General features: G+C 38.1%; 2 protein-coding genes across 4 annotated transcripts in view; both read right to left on the reverse strand.

Moving 5' to 3' along the window:
* Positions 1–1,369: 1,369 nt before the first annotated feature.
* Positions 1,370–7,893, reverse strand: VCPKMT (valosin containing protein lysine methyltransferase). Of its 2 annotated transcripts, XM_022570625.2 has the most exons (6): positions 7,100–7,893; positions 6,893–7,003; positions 6,653–6,725; positions 5,681–5,800; positions 4,608–4,712; positions 1,370–2,495 (listed from the first exon to the last, which is right to left on the reverse strand). In XM_022570625.2, exons 1-6 carry the CDS (start codon positions 7,474–7,476, stop codon positions 2,481–2,483), a joined length of 801 nt encoding a protein of 266 aa, XP_022426333.1. In that variant the 5' UTR covers positions 7,477–7,893; the 3' UTR covers positions 1,370–2,480. The 2 variants fall into 2 exon arrangements, with proteins under 2 accessions (XP_022426333.1, XP_089762294.1); XM_089906168.1 differs by having other exon boundaries at positions 1,370–4,712.
* A 113-nt stretch (positions 7,894–8,006) lies between these two features.
* Positions 8,007–19,725, reverse strand: part of SOS2 (SOS Ras/Rho guanine nucleotide exchange factor 2) — a 99,577-nt gene continuing 87,858 nt past the window's right edge. For both annotated transcript variants that reach the window (XM_022570623.3, XM_089906097.1), the window contains 4 exons: positions 19,368–19,629; positions 18,796–18,837; positions 10,729–10,838; positions 8,007–9,717 (listed from right to left, as the gene is read on the reverse strand). In XM_022570623.3, the coding sequence (XP_022426331.1) occupies positions 9,208–9,717; positions 10,729–10,838; positions 18,796–18,837; positions 19,368–19,629 (924 nt within the window). In that variant the 3' untranslated portion in view covers positions 8,007–9,207. The remainder of the gene's footprint in view (positions 9,718–10,728; positions 10,839–18,795; positions 18,838–19,367; positions 19,630–19,725) is intronic.

Genomic DNA, 19,725 nt, shown 5'->3' on the forward strand with positions numbered 1-19,725 from the left:
CAGTTCCTCCTGGCCCTGGCAGTCCACTGAGATTTCAAAGTTGCCTATATTCTGGCTGACCCCCAGACAGTGGCATCACACCTCACTCACCTGCTGCATCACCTGCCTTTTAACCTCCCCATGTTGCTGCGGAAGTCCTCAGGCCGGCACGACCCATCTCTAATGCCTCTCTGCCTGACAGTCCCCACAGTGCCTCTCCAATTCCATTCCCATGCTCTGGGATTAAACAGATGTGTTCATCTGCTGAGTAAAGACAAACCAAACCAGGTGGAAAAGGTGCTGGTCTCCCCTTCTTGGAGGCATCCTGGGTCTTGAATTACTCCCTCAGGTCTCCCTCCTGTGGTTTCTGAGTACAGATGCAATCTGTTCCCTCCCTCATGAGAGCTCAAAGGACTAAATCCCTTTCCCCAACACTGCACTTCTCCAGAGGAAGACCTCTCCCAGGCCTCCCCAGGTGTCTGTGGGATGGTGGTTAGTGATAGCACGTGTTATCTGATCTGGCACCCCTCAGTAAGCCCTGCAGTGCTTACTGGTCCTAATCACCGTGGTTCTCTGATCCTAGAACGTGGGGATTGGCACCTTTTAACCTCTGCTTTGGCCTTATTCCAGAATAAGCTAATAAAACTCACTTGACTTTCTGTTACAAATTACTTAATTCTGTAGTCAGTACCATTAGGTCAGTTCCCCAGAAACAGATGACAATGAATGTATGCAAGTGACTTATTAAGGAGGTGATAAGTAAAGGAGTGGGAATAGGACATGAAAGAAGAGGAAGCACACACAAGCAAGGGTGTGATTCTGGCTAAGTTGCAAAGAGGCTGACTTCAGCCCTCCAGGAAGTTTTGGTGTATGGTCACCTGTCTGAGGTAAAGGGGCTGGGCTTTCATTACAGGACTGTCAAGGGCACTTCAGGCAAGACCCACAGCGACTCTTTTTAGAAGTACAGTGAAAATGGGAGGAGGCTGAAAGGCATCTGAGGAATCTGGATGGACTACTATTGCTGGTGAATGTTAAACTAATTTCTACCAAGTTCTATAATGTTATGAAACAAGCCAGAAAGTGGTCATTTGTTCTAAGACTTCACTAGTAATACCTGGTATTATTTGTAACTAAAAAAGTGTCATATACTTAGGTTACACTAACTGCTAAGTAAACTGCTTAATGAAATGCTAAGAGCAGTTTGAAAAAAAAAAAAAAAAAAGCAGAACAAACATTAAAGATTGAAGCAAGCCTGAAGGAAAGAACTGTTCTCTTGATGTCAATCTTTAATTTCTCTAGGGCTACTTTTGCTCTTTCTGGAAACCAGTCACCGTCTTTAAATGTTCATTTTCTCAAAAGCTATTTCTGAAACATTCTCAAAGTCACAGGATCTCAAAAACAATGTTTATTTTAACATATACATTGTGCCACCTAGCACCAATGCCTGTAAGTACCAGAATTCCATCTGGTTACCATTACACTTTGGAACCATGCGACTGAAGTCCTGATAGATCAGTCTGTGAACAGATGATTCTCATGAGAACATAAAACAGAGACCACACAGAATCAAAATCATTTGATAAATGTATACAGAACTACATTTGTAGTCATTTAAATACTTTTCTCTGTTTCATATAAACAAGTTAACACCAGTGACTTTAGCCGCATTTTCCTGGACGCTATACGTGAGGAAAAGTGCATGAGCCACATAAATGCAAGAGCCTGAAGCTGGACTTTTTAATTTCACTCCATTCTCAAATAAACAATTTTGTAAAGATACCTTTTCCTCCCTCCCAGTCTCCCGATATCTTACTTTCATCTTTATCAACTGACTATGGTATAATCTACTATCTAACTCCCATAGTAAATTATACTGTAGTCAGTGTGGTGAAGGAAAAGCACAGAACTTGGCCACAAAACAGTATTTTCATTTTTTTTTTTAAAGTAAAAGAACACAAGTATTAAAGTTATCTTAAAAGCAATGAAGTGGAAGATACTTAACGATAAAAACCACTGCATAAATACGTTAAAATAAAAATCTTCTTTTAAATTTATCTTGAAGACAAGCTAAAATTTATTGATTTGAATTTAAACATTATTAAATAGTAATTGATATCTCTCTTTAGAAACCGGATCAACTTATCTCTACTTTCCTGAAAATACGCCAAGTCAGCCATGCTACTTTCACTATTTTTGGCAGACTTTAGGCTAACCTCAGTACCTATTTTTATTTGAGGAGTGACTGAAACATGTTTCTTTTAAGCAGAACTTGATGCTGAGCTAAAAGTAAACTAAGTTGGATTTCAGGCCCATTGGCAGGTAGGCAGTCAGTCAATCATTTTTTGTACTGCAGGCAGCCCGTGGTGGTTGTCTATATATCGGATCCCTAAGGACATGCTGGAAAAATCTGTGAACACAATCTTCCCATGCTGTATTCACATGCTCCATTCACAATGTTAGCTTACCCACGTTGTTAGAGGCTTGGGTAAGATGACTAGATTTCACGACGGAAATTTCTATAAGAAAAAAATGGAAACCTTAAAACACTGATTTCTTATCATAAATTAAGTATTTACCGGGTACTTAATACTAGGTAATATTCCTAGTAATGGCTAATGCAATTCAAATGAACAGCCATTCATAATGTTTAGAGATGGTCTTTGCTGATGCCTGAAGTACAAGCAACCAAAGAAAAAACAGATACATTGGACATCATCAAAATTAAAAACCTCTGTGCTTCAAAGGACACACTATCAAGAAAACGAAAGGACAACCCACAGAATGGGAGAAAGTATTTGGAAGTCATATATCTGGCAAGGGTCTAGTATCCAGGATATATAAAGAATGTTTACAACCCAACAGTGAAAACTCAACTCAATTTTAAAATAGGCAAAGGATTTCTGTAAAGATGTACAAAAGGTCAGTAAAAAAAAGATACTCAACATCATTAGTCATTAGGGAAATAAAACCCACTTCATACCTACTAAGATGACTACAATAAAAAAGATGGACAACAATAAGTATTAGTGAGGATGTGGAGAAACTGCGACCTGCAGACATTGCTGGTGAGAAAGGAAAATGGTATAGTAGCTTTGGAACAGTTTGGGAAGTCCTCAAAAAGTTAAATGTAGAGTTTCTGTATGACCTAGCAATTCTACTCTGGGTATACATACACTGGAGAGATTTGAAACATGTGCCACACAAAAATTCTTACATGAATATTCACAGCAGCATTATTCCCTAGAGCCAAAAAGTGGAAACAACAGAAATGCCCATCAACTGATGAATGGATGGATAAGATGTGGTAATATCTATACAAAGGAATATTATTCAACTATGAAACATGGATGCACCTTGAAAATACCGCAGAATGAAAGAAGCCAGACACAGGAAGCCACATAATGTGTGATTCCATCTGTATGAAATGTTCAGAACAGGCAAATCCACAGAGATACAGACTGGTGGTTGTCAGGGGCTGGGGGAGGCAGGATAAAGAAGTAATTGCTAACAGGTATGGGGTTTCTTTCTGGGGTGATGAAAATGTTTAAAAAGTGGTGATGGTTGTCCAATTCTGTGAATATACTAAAAATCGCTGAAGTGTAAACTCTAAAAGGGTAAACTTTATAGTATGTAAGTTATATCAAGTTAAAGAAACAAATGATTCTCTGAAGAAAAAAAAGCCTTCATATTTAGGAAACACAAAATCTTTATGTCTCAAAAAAAAATCTACTTTTAAAACTATACAACAGCTTCAGCTAAAACTGGATCCCTTAAGGCACAAAACATTTTAAATTTGTCTTTTTGTCTCTAGCGCCATGCCACATAATAATTGATCTGAATTACTAATCCTACAGCTTTTCTTTCCTTACAGTCTCAACACCTAGTCTTGACTCCAAAAATTACACATTATTTGCTTTTGGCAAGAATTCACATAATCAGAAAACTTAATCACAAATTCAAAGGAAAGATAATAGAAACAAATGGAACTAAGTAAATTTAGCACTCTCAATTCATAAAACTCATCTTGCCCCTGCCTTATACCAGTCACATATATAGAAGGTGCTGGAGGACAAAAATGGATGAGATACAATTCTTCCTTTCTACAGGTTCAAATTCTAGGCATCGGAGAGGCAATGTGCATAAAATGTAATTAGTATAACAGGCAAAGGAAGCAACCAAAAAGGGGAACATATACAAATTCTACTTAACTGAATGCATTTTTCTTTATTGGACAGATCTACCTTTTTATAGTTTACTTGGACCATTAAAAAACATATGAATGGTTGGAGAGAGTTCACGAAGGACAGAACTGGCATTTTAAAACCTCTAACAGATAACAGAAATTTATAAATAGTTAAGTTCCTTGTCTGAGGTAATGCCCAATAATAAAGCTATATAATTTACAGCTAGAAAAGACCTTTACAAAAGAAGCCTGCCTTACTTTAGAGGAAAAACCTGAGGCCAGGTAGGTTAGGCAATCTTAACACTGAGAGTTAGTGCCCGAGTCCAGTGAATCATCAAAGCTGTTTCCCCACTTGAAAATTAACATCTACATCACACACAAGCTCAGAGACAGTGTCCAGCTAATGAAATTGCTTCAGAGGATGAAAAGACAAATACATATTTACCGATTTTTTCTTTCTGATGTATAAAATGTGAATATCTTCACTTCGATATTCTTCATCATGTTTTTCCAAAGGAATTTTTTCAAAGTCAAAGTCTAGTTGAAGAAGCTATAAATTTAAAAAAGATATACTTTATAGTTAATAATATGAATTATCCTGTGGTGACAGAAATCAGAATGGTGGTTACCTTTGGAGTACTGACTGGGGAGGGGCACATGAAAAACTCAGCTAACCACTTGATACATGTGCATTTTACATGTTTTAACTCAACTGAAATTGATTAATAAAATAAAATTTTCAATTATACATTATTTCAAAAGTTTATTAATTCTTCATATTCAAGAAAAACATAAAATTTAAAAAACCATTTCATCATATATCTGAGGCAGTCATGAAGAGTCACTTTACCCAAAGTAACCCTTTCAGAGGATAAAACTGCAAGGCTATACAGATGGACGCTTATGAGGAGTCACTTGTAATGTGGTGGATTTTTGCCCATAAAAAGGGCTTGGGTGACCACTGGAGGAAGATGGGTGAAAGATAAACGGGATTCTATGTACTACTTCCGCAACTTCCTGTGGGTCTTTAATTCTTTCAAAAGAAAAAAAAAAAAGAAAAATCTCGAAATAGGATACACTGGTCAAAGCTATCATAAAAATACAGTGGAAAACACTAAAATAAAAAGATACCACATGTCATGTTTCTATGATGTCATCTCCAAAAATAATATACACATCATTAACATGTTCCTAAAAAGCCAGCAACATGTTTCATAAAGAAACGCTGAAAACTTTCTCAGGAAAGACAAGGGTGTCACATTATTATTTTACATTGTTTTACAGATCGACAAGTTAGAAAAGAAAAATAAATAACCAGAAAAGATTAAAAAGGCGGTGGGGAGGGAGGCTGGCGGTTATTAGAATGGTGTGCTATGAAGGATCTTGATCCTCTCCTTGGGTTCATACAAGCAGAATGTTTTCCCTACTCAAAATTACCACAATACACTTTAACACAAAGTCACATATAGCCTCTCTGAAGGGTAATCACTACAAAGGTAGATCTAGTGGAGTACTCACCTCAAAATATTTTTTCTCGATTTCTGGATTTTTTCCCATTGTTCGTTGTTCATAACAACATATAATACAAGTCTCAGATCCACTGAGATCTTTTAGGGTTTTCAACAGTGGCTCCAAAGACTGTTCAAAAAGGAATATGATTTTTATGACTTTTAAAAATTTATATGTTTACTATAAAAGGGAGTAGGGGAGGTGGGGGGGTAATTATAATTTCCCTACAATTCATCCATCTTTGAATCAATCCAAACAAGTAAACGTAGTTACAGCTCTGTAACTGATGATTAGTAAACTCTTCTTAACTAATCAACCATCATATTAATTTCAGTTTCCAGAGAAAGGATTCAAGTGATTGCATTTTGGAGTCCCCATGGGTAAACAAATGAAATTGACTGCACTCTTAAAATTTAATTTAATCTAATTTAACTTGGGATTTAAACAATCAACAATTTACCTACAAAAGCAAGTCCAACCCTAACTAGAACATAAGTTGGTTCAGTGCTCATTATTGAAAAAAATGAGTGATGCCCACAACACTACACAAACTGATATTCTAAAAAAAATCATTATATAAATATAATAAATCTTGCCACAGAACAATGAATTCTTTACGATGCAACTTAATTATTAATGTCATGATTAACACATTCACTAGGAATAACTAAAAAAAAAAAAGAAGAAATCTTAGTCTTTTACAGGAGATCCAAATGGCAAAATCCTTTAAAAATTTTACAGACACCTCTCGCAAAATGCACATAACACTTTTCTCAATATGCTTCATGGGCCTCTATGTTAATCATGAGTGTATATATATGTAGTTCCTGGTGACCTTTATTTTCTCTTTACTGTGTCATCAACTATGGAACAAATATCCTGCATTCAGAGATGTTAAAATGCGAAGAAATGCGTGCTTTAGAATCCACCAAATACGGTTTAAATCTTCTAAAGGAAGAGCCTTCACTATTAAATACTCACCTCTTCATAGTATATGCAGTCGGCCATCAGGATGTAGTCTGGAGGAGAAGGAAAGTCTTCTATTTCTTCCCCCCTTAAAAATGTCAACCAATATTTTAAACTGTTGTTTCACTAATTTAAAATATTCCTGTTTTACAAACAAGACCCAGAAAGTCCCCTTCGTATTAACCATGCTTTTAGTGTAACACAATTTAAAGCAAACTACAGTTATCTTAAAACAAGCTGAAAGGCCATACAAACCATTTCAGTACCTTGGCTTGAACAGAACCAGTGACAAGATGCTTGTTCATATTAATATTCATCTTCAGCAAGTCTTGCAATTCCTCTAGGTCGGTGACTATGACATCTGCCCTATAAAATAACGGTGACTGAGGTGTAGGCACAAGGATGGGAAGCCAGTAACCGGGGTTTCCCGAAAAGCGGCGTCCCCTCCTGCCAAGCTCTTACCCGAGGGTAGCAGCCATGAGCCCCACGGCCCCGGTGCCAGAGCCCAGCTCCAGCACCGACCGCCGGCTCAGCGCGTGGGCCCCATCGCCGGAAAACCCGGGCGTTTCCAGGTATTTAGAAAGGACAATGGCAGCGTCCCAAACAACGCAACCCACGCCGCCGGAGCCGTACTGCTGTAGTCGTAACACCGTGCCATCTCGCTTCTCCAAAACTCGCACAAAGTTCCGCAGTTGCTCCTCCCCGGAGGACTCCAGGGGAGCCGCCATCGCCGCCCGGCAACACTGAGTGCCGAGCGCAGTGACGTCACACCCACAAGACCGCCCCGGGCCCCGCCTTGCAAGGGGCCCGGCGCCTCCAGGAGGCGGAGTTGGCGCCATAGCGCGTGCGCGAAGGCACAAAGACCGGAAGGCGGCGTTCCACCGGCGTGGCCCAGCCGCAGGCCAAGGCTTACCCTGCGCGCGGAACCGCCTCGTTCTCCCCTAAATTACAAGTCTGCCTCAACGAACGGGCAGTTGAAATTACTTTTCCGGACAAAGCCAACCTGAGTGTTTTTATCTAGTTGGAGGTTGATTCACACTGTTTTTTTTTTTTTTTTTTTTTATTACTGGCCTTAAATCAAGGCAGCTTCCAAGATCCTACCAAGGATGGCTATAATCCTGCTTACAGAGAATTCCTAACATGCTCCTAATTTTTCTTCAGAATGCGTAAAAATGGTTGCAAGAAGCTTGTGACTGCGTTTAACGCTGAAGAAAAAGTTATCCCTCTGAAGTTTACATCACTTAAATTCTTTGGGATTATGGAACTTAAATTGCACAAATTATTGAAAATGTGTGTATATATTACTTCTACAGAACTCAACAATCTTACCCCCTTGTTCCTTATAATGAAAACACATATTTTAAACGTCTTTTAAAAATTAAGACTGGGGTGATTTATTAATCTTGTTAGGAACTCTGATACAAAGCACAGTAAAAGGCCATAGACCAGTAAATAAACAATGTGGCTTTTGGCTACTTTACAACTGCTGCTACGGCACTAAGAGGAAAACACGCTTTTTCATCACTTAGAACGAAGGAGTACAAATGGCAAATAAAAGTTTTAATCACGTCTCTGATTAAAAAGTTTAATAAAGCTTTAAGTGTCTGCTGGTTTAAATATTACCAATCTAAAAAAATACTTTAAAAATTTTTAGTTAACACGAGATTTATAGAGAAAGTTACTTGGTTTTGAAGGCAATGCAGTTGGTTCCTATGCCATAAGAAACATATCCTCCAGCTTTACGAATTAGTAAAGTAGCAGACTGTATTATAGGCCTTGAGTCACATAAATTTATATAGGTTATTAGCATTATCTTTAAATGTACAATATAAACAAAACTGTACATGTACGGCATATTAACTTTGTTTTCCAAAATAATAGGCAACTCGTTAGCTAAAGACACCATAGTCTGCAAAAACAAAAAGGCACATCTGTATAAGATATATGCCCTTTTTTCCTCTATGATTGGGTTAGGTAGTCTGTTTACATTTTGACAAAACAATAAACAGTGCATTCTATTATTTTCGTTCTATTTTTCACTTTTGTCTTCAGCAGCAAATTCTGGCTTTTAAGACATGGCATTAAAGAGTTTAAGAACAGTGGGTGTTATTCACGATCTTCCTAAATGTAAAAACTAGAAGATGGTCAAAGAGGCTTAAAACTCAGTATCACCACACATCCCCTATATGTGTATAAATTCACTGCCTTAAAAAGTCATCTGTTACTCAAATTTGAAAAATTCCACAAATGCACTATCCCCCTTCAGTGCAATCAATGTCACTTTAAACCATATTTTAGCAGAGTCTACAGTGCAAATATAAATTCTTTATACTGGCCTTTGGGCAGCACTGAGGATCCAAGACAAGGCAATGCTACTGATCACCTGAGGATAATGGTAAAGGACTTCTGTATTTTTATTTTTCCAATTTTTAAAAGCTTATTTGATCAGTAGCATTTTTGTAAGAGCATTATTTTTAAAAAGTACTAAAATACTATGCCTTCTTTGAATAAATTAAAAAAAAAAACTTTACAAATACCATTCCAGTGTCAATGACTACATATGGCTAGGGTCATTGAGGAGTTTCTGCATTTTCTAGCAAAGGCAGTCTATACAATGGGGGTTGCGAAAGCTCCCGTTTGTAAGTCTTTGGTGGCAGTTTTGGTAGGTGAGGGCTTGAATTCTGCCTTGGTGGAACAGGGGGAGCTTGAGGATGAGCAAGATTATTCTGACTAGAACTGAGCACGTAGCATCGACGTGGTACCCTTGGAGAGGGTGTGCTAGGAGGAGTGTTTGGAGAATTTGGACACGTACTAACGTCTCTGAACCAGTCTGGATCTCTGTGAAGATGTCCCAGTGGAGGTGGCTGAAGAGTAAACGGACAGTTTATAAAGTGTTCTGGAGGCCGAAGGGGAACTGGTGGAGGGGTATCGGGAAGAGGACCTCTCGGCGGCGGCGGCGGTGGACTATGCAGAGGCCCGTCAAATGCACCAGAAGGAGCAGGAACTCTGGGTTTTACCTTTGGAGGAGGAGGCTGTCTTGGTGGAATAGCAGGGGGGTCATCATCAGATTTCATAGTTCCCTCAAAAACAAAAAGATTAAATTATACCTCTGTTCTCCTGAAAAATCTGTAAGAAAAAGTTTTAAAAAGACTAAAGAATTCTTATGTGTTAAGTTGAATCCAGAGCCTCAAAACAGGTTAATCTGGTTTAATGATCAGATTTATGAGTAAATTACTCCCAGTTTCACTCAGGGCCCAGTTTAATATTTTGATATATGAGATGTTTTAATTGAAATCTTATAAAGCCTCACATTATCTTGCTTTATATATACAGTTTATAAATATATGGTTTTATTTATAATAATGGGCAAGTGAGTAAAAAGAATATATAGCTTTGTAAACATGAAAGGACACGAAAGGACAAGAGGACTTAATATCCAGCTTCTGCTTTTGGGCCATTTACTTCTACTATCCCCAGTGAGGCTCAGTGATGGTTCTCAAAGTGTGATCCAGGGATCAGCAACATCAACACTAGTAGGGAACTCGTTAGAAATGCAAATTCGTGGGCCCCACCCCAGACCTACTGAATCAGAAACTCTGGCCATCTGGTTTTAACAAGCCTTCCAGGTGCTTCTGATGCAACCCTAAAGTTTGAGAAGCACCAGTTGAAAGTTTGGAGGATGGTTTGAATACTACAGTTCTTTCCATCTCCACCAGAAATAAAAGTACTTCTTCTGAGCATCTGTGAATCTGCCCAGCCTCTTTTTTTAGAAAAATTATTATGAGGATTAAACAATTATTTAAGGTATTTTTCTAAATAAAACAACCTAAATATTTAAAAGCCATAATGGGTGACCAAATTGTAACTGACAGAGTCTTTATAAGAACAAGCACTATTTTGAAGATTCACAACTTTGAATAAGTTGAGGCAACCTAAGTCCTGTTGACTACCTTGGAATTTGATTTTTTGTTTTTGTTTTTTGGCCACAAGGCGCAGCATGCAGGATCTGTAGTTTCCTAACCAAGGATGGAACCTGTGCCCCTGCAGTGGAAGCCCGCAGCTAACCACTGGACCACCAGGGAATTCCTTACCTTGGAATTTGAAGCATCATGATCAAATTTTTTTCGAGGAGGAAGTGGAGGAGGAATCAGTGGCTCTTCACTTAGTTTATGTAAACTACCACACGAACTAAAGAAAGACTCTGGGGGTAAAAAAGATTAGTTTAACCACAAGTCACAATGCAATCATAAGACAAAACTTTACTTCAATCTGTGATCACCTCTGCTATGGTATCTGTCAGACTGTACTGTAGCTGACTGTTGGTTTAGCTATCCTCTCCATTAAGGTGTAAGCTTTTTGAGGGCAGTGTGTATTTATTTTCATATCCGTAGCATGTAACACAGTGGTAGTGTCTGGCACATACTAGGTACTACTGCTAAATGAAAATATACTATTCAATTAAGATTAATAAGGAGATTCTGCTCCCTGAAAAGCCTTTTGTTTGTATAAACTGTACTAACTTCCAGAGAAAGATCATCCATAAACAGAGACCATGCTTTTTTTTTTCCCGAAGTGAACATTATTTTTACTTAAGTTATTTTAACATCATGTTAACTTACATAAACATGCAGTGTAGACGACTGGTTTTAGACAACAGTCAAAAATTAAATCCTTAGCTAATCAACAGTATTCTCAGTGTAAAATACCATGCGTTTTCTGAAGCAGCTATTATTGGATACATTTCTACACAAGTAATAAAACCTCCATATAGGAGACCATAGGGTAGGGTTGTATCATAGGACTCTTCTATTTGCAAGTCTTTCATTGATAATGGAAACATTACACAACTGCATTAAAGGAAATTTACAAAATAATAAAGTATTAGAGGAAAAATTACCCCAAACATGCCAACCAGACATAGAATAAGAACGATTTTCATGTTCACTTCTTCTGTCTTTTTCATATGGTTAAAAAAATACCTGTAATTATGGACCAACTCCCTATTTTAATATCTCCACACACAGTTGGTGTAAAGATAGTGATCATAGCTTGTTTATCATTATACTGAGATTGGGTTTATAGGAGCTAGTTGGGAAAGAAGTTGGTGAGTTTAATTTTAAACACACTGAATTTGTGTGAACTGCTTATGGGACATCCAAGTAAAGATGTCACTCATTACTCCATGTCAAAAATTGCTGTCCTGATCACGTGATTCTGCAGTCACCTCAGAGTATCTTGATGGCTCACCGTGCCAGTAGCAGAAACAAAAAGTATGCCTATGGGGTGTTGGCAGATGGTGTGAGGAGGTTAGGTAGGACAGTACCTGCTGTGAATATGTTCCTTTTGCTTGCCCAGCAAACTCTGCCCTGTCTTTGTCTCTTAGTGATGATGAATCCATCCCATATGGTTTAGTCAGCCAATTCTGCCCAGGGCACCCCAATTCCAGTCAAGAAGTAGACAACGGACTCACTTTCTTAATTTGATCAGATTTTTATCTGACTCTCTTTTATGCATACAGCTGTGTGCTTCAGTGAAAGCTGATCTTACCCTTAGCTCCAGAGGTGGGGCCTGATTAGACCATTCCCTCAGCCAGAGTAACTGGTTGTCGACACATGAACTAATTCAGACTACTGAAATTTGAAAGGAGGTTTGCAAGAGGCTACTGAAAAGGAAGTTCCTTGCTCTTTTGGAAAAGCAGTCTGTCAGTCTTTCTCTGTACCTCTCTTTCTCACTTGACTGAACAAGGAAGCACATAACCAATGCTCCTGCCACCACTCTCATGACCTTGAGGAAAAGCAGCCTCAGATAAAGCTGATAATCTGGACAAAACAAGCAAGAGTCAAAAAGAAATCTGGTCCTTAATAACATCATTAAAGTTATCATTAATAACTGAATCAACCAGTCTGAAGCCTTCCTCCAGACTTCCAGCTATCTGAGTCAGAATGCTTTCTTACTGCTTAAGGCAAACTTAGTTGAGTCTTCTCTTCCTTACAGAAACGCACACGCTCATGGAAGCAGAAAACACCTTAATGATAATGGGATAGCTGTGAAAGTTTCTGAGTCTGACTCTACAGTCAGCCCACTTAACCACTTAAATGCAGAATGTTTCTCCATAGGAGGCACTCAGTAACCCTTGTTGAAGTGTGAAGTTCCACTTCAATTTTATTTTCTATTAAGAGCACTTCTCCACAAGATTATACAGGTTTTGTGAGCATTTTAAATAACCTTAGTATTCCAAACCAGTGAATGTAGGATAATTTACTTAACAATTTCTGTAATGTTAGCTAGCTATGTAAGTTACTTCCAATTTTTTATCATTCACTCGTCCATCCACTCAACAAGTATTTATTGTGCATCTGCTATAGTGCCAGCACTCTTCTAGGCACTAGTGATATAGCAGTGAACAGGAAGCAAAAATTCATGTCCTTCTGGAGCTTATGTTCTAGGTTGATAAGAGAGAATAAACATGATAATTAAGTAAAAGTATAATGGCTATAAGTTAAAAGAAGAAATATTAGGTAGGGAAGGGGGAGCAATTTAAAAGAGGGTGATCAGGGAAGGCCTCACTCAGGTAACACCAAGCAAAAGCCTGAAGGAGGCAAGGGAGCATGCCATGAGGCCAGAAGGGTGAAGAGCACTCTAAGCGAAGGGAAGAGCAAGAGCAGAAGTCCTGATGTGGGAATTTGTCCATTTTGTTCAGGAGGCACAGTAGCTGGAGCAGAGTAAACAATAGAAGAGAAGAGTAGCTGATGAAGTCTGATAGATCAAAGAAGGCCAAACTGCATAGGACCTTATGGGTCCTTTTGAAGGAGCTTTGGCTGTTACTCTAAGATGGAAAGCCACTGGCTTTAAGTACAGGTGAGAAGAGTCTAACCTACATGCTAAAAGGACCTAGTTGCTGTATTGAAAACAGACTAAAGTGTGGAAGATGGGAAGTTAGGATGCTACTATAATAAACCAGGTAAGTGATGGTGGTCGCTTGGACCAAGGTGGCAGCAGTAAAGAAATGGTTAGATCCTGGATATATTTTGAAAGTAAATAAGACCTGTTGATGGATCACATTTGGGGTATGAGAAAAAGAAAGAAGTAATGATAACTCTAATATTTTCAGCCTCAGCAATTAGACAAATGTGGTTATAACTGAGAAGAGGCGGCGACGGGAAGAACAACTTTAGAGGAGATGATATCCAAATAGAGACGTCGAACAGGTCACTGAATACATGAGCCTAAAGGTCAAGAGACAGGTTCTGGGCAGAGAAAAAAAATTGGGGAATTATCATCATATAGATGATATAACAGTGAATGAGACACCAAGTGAGTGAGAAGAAAAGAGATTCAGAGACTTAGGGCCTTCCAATGTTAATAGGTTGGGAAAATGAAGAGAAACCAGCAAGAGAGACTAAGGAGATAAAAGTAAAGTAGAAAAACCACGGAAGCAGGATGAACAATGTGATCTTCATGTACATGACTTCTTCACAAAAATCTGTTGGTATTCGGTATTAATGAAGGCAGAGACTTTGTCTTTCTAGTTTGCTGTTGAATCCTTAGTACTTGGCAGAGTAGCTGGTACCAAGTAGTACTCAATTCTCTACTGAATGAATAACCAAAGGGTGTGAACATTTTTTTGGTTTGATATGTTGTTTTCAGATTTCTTTCCAAAAGGATCATACTAATATATCAATTTACAAGGGATAAGTAATATATGAGTACCTTTTAACATAGGCTTGCTCATACTTTGATGTAAACTGTCTATTCATGCCCATTGTTAATGCAGTCTTGCTGTTTTTCCCATTGTATGTGAGCACTTTTCATTCTTTCAGGATTTTAAGATGTTCAGAATTTTATGCAGTTATTCTCAATATTTTCTATTAAAATTCAAAACATGATTTTCTTTATCATATGGAAAATGTATTTTACTACCACCCAGAATAATGTCTAGAATTCCTGGTTCTCAAATGGCATAGTGTTATGGGTTGAACTGTGTCCCCCCCACAGAAGTTATGTTGAAGCCCTAACCCCAGCACCTATGAATGTGACCGTATTTGTAAATACAGTCTTTACAGATATGTAATCAAGTTAGGATGAAAGTGAGCCCGAATTCTGTATGACTGGTGTCTTTATAAAAACAGGAGATGAGGGCTTCCCTGGTGGCGCAGTGGTTGGGAGTCTGCCTGCCAACGCAGGGGACGCGGGTTCGTGCCCTGGTCCGGGAGGGTCCCGCGTGCCACGGAGCGGCTGGGCCCGTGGGCCGTGGCCGCTGGGCCTGCGCATCCAGAGCCTGTGCTCCGCAGCGGGAGAGGCCGCAGCAGTGAGAGGCCCACGTACCACAAAAACAAAAAACAAAAAACGAAAAACAAACAGGAGATGAGAAAATGAGATACAAGGAGAAGATGGCCATGTGACAACAGAGGCAGAGATTAAAGTGATGTATCTACCAACCAAAGGATGCCAAGGATTGCCAGCAAATGCCAGAAGAGGTAAGGAAAGATTCTCCCGTACAGGTTTCAGAGGGAGCACAGCCCTGCCACCCTGATTTTCAGACTTCTAGCCTCCAGAACTGGACCTTAAGCCACTCAGTTTGTGGCACTATGTTACAGAAGCACTAGAAACTAATATATGTAGTAAATACATTTCCACTGCTGAACAACCAGGAAAACATGCACAAACTTCAATGAAGCCAGGAAACATCTGGATCCTGAAGCTTCAACGCATCAAGGTGGACTACAATGTACATGAAGGAGACAAATGGAGGAAGATGAAACCCAAATGTCTATAGTGGGTGGGACTGACAAACAGCAGCAGATTTGCCCCCAGAGAACCAAAGGAGGGATCAGGAATTAAAGGCACTCGGTATAATGGAAGGCATGGACGTGAAAATAGAAGATGTGATTACATCTATACAAGGGCCAGTGAGAACCCCCAAATCCTATTCTCCACTTAGTGAGGCCAGGCAATTACCACATTCCCACCACTGCAGGAGACTGAGGGTTTTTATTCTCTGGAGAATCTAAACTTCAGACTTGGGGACACTAGTCTGTGCTGAAAACACAGATTTTGATACTAAATGCAGAGATCTCCCAGGCAGAAGATTCAAAGATCTTTCTTTGGAGAAACTAAACACTCTTAGAGAAAATGCCTCATAGATTCTGAAATTTGGGGACTTCCTAAGTAAAAAAAAATTCTCATCACTCTATCACTCTAACAGTGAAACCTACAAGGCAACAAGCTTTGCCCACGGATATCACACTTCCTATCAGTTTATATTGCCTCACTCTAAAATATGAACAGAAAGCTAAGGATCCCAGACAAGAAAGAAAAACCTCCAATATGAAAGACCACAGACCACAACTAATAGAAGAAGGAAACTCAGAAAAGAAACCATACCAGAAACAAAATTAATTTTTTTCAAAAACTGAATAATGAAACCAGACTAGGATGATATAAAAATGGCACGATCAGAGGGAATTTAGAAAGAATTCTTAGAAATTCAAAATCATGATAGATGAAAAAAAAATAGAAAAGCTGGGCAATAAAGTAAGGAAATCTCCCAGAAAACAGAACACATAAAGAGATGGACAAGAGGAGATAAAAGAAAATCAGAGGATGAATCTAGGATGTACAATATGGAAAAGAAGCTCCAAAAAGGGACCCAGAGAACATGGCAGGGAAGAAATTATTAAAAAAAATGATACAAGGAACACTTTCTAGAAATCAAAGACATGAATCTCTAAATTTAAAGGGCTCATTATAGACAGAAAAATGAAAGAAGAAAAAAAGACCCACATCAAAGCAGATCATTGTGAATGTATAGATCATTAGGAATAAACAGAAGATCCTAAAAGTTTCTTGAATTTAGTGTGGCAGAGACTGCTAATCGACCCCCCAGTGCATCATCCCTTTCTTCCTTTTAGTAATAGGATCCCATGAATTTTAGCAAGACAAAAGGCTGCCTAGTTACAGACAACATTTCTCAGCCTCCCTTGCATCTGTGTCCATGTGACTAAGTTTTGGCCAATGGAATGAGAGCAGGAGTGATACCTGCAACTCCCAGATCACTTTTTGTAACAAAGCTCCTTGCCCTCCATGTTCCTGCTGGCAGAAAAATGGTAACAACTCAAATCAGTTGCTCAAGACTCAAGAGATGGAAGCCAAATTTTGAGAATCCTGGATTGCCCTGCTAGCCTGAAAACCTTATAGAGCGGAGTTGTTTACTTGCTCTGGCTATTTTGAGAAGTAAACTTCTATTTCATGTAGGACACTGTATTTTTGGGTCTCTTTGCTACAGCAAGTAAACTCCAGTTTTCAAAAAAAGGATTAAGAATGTAGCATCACTGTCAGAAGGATTTTTGTCTATTTTGTTCAGTGCCACTTTCTCACACCTACAACAGTACCTGCATATAATAGGCATTTTTAAATTATGCATGAATAATTTATGAGTGAATGATATTAGACTTCTAAACAGCAAGTATGAAAGCTAGAAGACAGTGGGAAACGGTCTTCAAGATTCTGACTGAAAATGATTTAAAATTCCATACCCAGCCAAACTTTTTTTTGGCTGCACCATGAAGCTTTGTGGGATCTTAGTTCCCCGACCAGGGATTGAACCTGGGGCCTTGGCAGTGAAAGCGTGGAGTGGACTGCTGGGGAATTCCCCCAGCCAAACTATTAACAACTAAATGTATAAATACATTTTCAGAAATGTAACAACTTAAAAATTTATATCCTATGTATCCTTTCTCAGGTAGCTACTAAAGATGTACCCCTACCAAAATAAGGAAGCATATCAAGAAAGAAGACAAGGAATCCAAAAAACAAGAATCCAACACAAGAGAGATGAAGGGAATTTCTAGTATGACAACAAAAGAAAGTTCTAGGATTTCAGCTGGGTCAGAGGCCAAGACAGCAACCAGTCCCAACTGGAGCAGGACAAAAGAGCATCAGGAAGGAAGTTTCCAAGTTAAAAAGCACACACACAAAAAAACCCCAAAACCAAAAATCCTAGATAGCTTCCCTAAATGGTCTGACTTTAAGGAAAACTGTGCTGTAAAAGGGTGTGGGAAGATGTAGCAATAGATGTTTAAAAACTAACGAACAAACAAAAATCCTAAACATTAATGAAGCTATTATTAACTTCAGGAAACAGAGCTGTACAAGAAAGGAAGCATGATCAGAGTATACACTCCTTGACTTGGCAGTGAATAATATTTTCCCCAAATGCGCTAAGTATACTAGGTAAAGGGTGAAATCTTCATCTACCATAATAGGAAATCAGTAAACACTGTCTAAAATTAATGATTCAAGAGAGAGAAAAATATAAAAACATCATTTAAAAATGTGGAAGAATCACTGGAAAACAAGGGGTGGGGAGTCATTGGGTAGAACTGTGGTTAATTTCATCTTGTGTTTTAAGCACTATTTACCTTTTAAAGCTCTATGCATGTATCACCTTGATAAAAATTTAAAAATTAAAATAAAGTACAGAATTAAACATTTAAAAGAAAAACTTTACTTTTCTCACAAGACAGAAACTCTCTTACTACTATCTAAATGATTCACATTTTACTATGATAGAAGCAGAAGTCCTCTAGATTATCTTGGGAGAATTATTCCTGAAGCTGCTGTGTCCCTTTGGGTTATTTTGTTTTAAACAAATGACCATAGAAAGAAAGGTGACAGTATTTTACTTAAAATGCTGCTTTAACTAAAAAAAGCTCACGAGAAGAAATAAGTGATCAAGGTTAGCCTGGGAACCTGATAAACATTTAGTATTATTCCTATAGGAAATGAATTGGAAGGAGTGGGGAAGAGGAGAGGCAACTGATATGAAATCACTGCTCATCCTGTGCCAAGTAATGTGCTAGCTGCTTCTAAATAGTTATCTCATCTGACCCTTAACAAACTGGATATGCTAAGTAATTTGTTCAATGTCATACAGCCCCTAGAACATAGATAGGTTGTAAAATGATGAAAATAAACTGTAGTAAAGTATAAATAGTACCCAGTTGAAAGAAAATAATTTGATTTATTTATAAGAATTTCATTCATTTCTTAAAATTTTGAAATGTTGCTAAAACCCAAAATATTCATATACAAATTTTATCAATTCAATTATTATCTTTATAGTCATTTCATTAGAATCGACTCAAATTCTTACTTACTTGAATGAGGCAAGAGGACTGGAGCAAAGATGCTATTGCTTCCTATCGGAATGAGAAAAATCAATTTGAAGAGGAAGGTAATATGTACGGTTATATTTTTAAAATATGTTTGCATAAAGTAACATACGTAATCACACACACAGAGTTCAGAATTTTATCATCTTTGGCCATGTTAGTTTTTAAAGAATGAACCTGGTATTCTTTGTACCTGGAATGTTTTTCCTTTCTTAGCATAAGTAGTTCCCTCTCAGTCTCTTTTTAAATTTCCTTCATAAAACTTATCTGCTTTGTTTTCTTTTTCATTGTCTACTGCTCCCCTTTAGAGTAGCATTGGGGCTCAAAAGGTTCTAAATAAATCTTTGTTGAATGAATAAATTAGAAAATAATATGCATAAACAATGCACAAATAATGCTTTACTCCCATGTTAATCACTATTTTCACATATAGATGTCACTTTTCACACTAATATAGTTTGCAAAGGATTCTACAGTTTCCTAATTAAAATGATGAAAAGAATTAACTGAAACACAAGATTCCTTTTTTTGCCAAATAGTTTACATCAAATACATACCACAGGAACTGTTGAGATCCACATCTAAAAACACACTAAGGTCTGAAGAAGCAGATACTGGTGGAGTAGATGGTGTATTTGGAGAGGTTGGTGCTGACACTGTTGATTCAAGCTCTGTTTCAGCAATCCGACTAAAGCTTATTTTACATGGTTCTCTTTCTAATGGTGTTGGATGACCTCGTAAAGTACCTGAGGTAGAGCCATGTCGGCCTGTATTAGGCCTTATTCCAGGAGATTTTAAAGAGAAAGTTGATTTCCTAGGCTAGGAAAAGCAAATATAATTTCGATTACAAACTCGCATGTACTTTATTTATTATGACTTAGTATTACCTTATTAATTCTTAGCATACAGTTAAGA

The sequence above is a fragment of the Delphinapterus leucas genome, chromosome 2 (genome assembly GCF_059928025.1).
Source record: "Delphinapterus leucas isolate spDelLeu-1000000601 "Yukka" chromosome 2, BTC_Dleu_Yukka2, whole genome shotgun sequence".
Taxonomy (NCBI): Eukaryota; Metazoa; Chordata; class Mammalia; order Artiodactyla; family Monodontidae; genus Delphinapterus; species Delphinapterus leucas.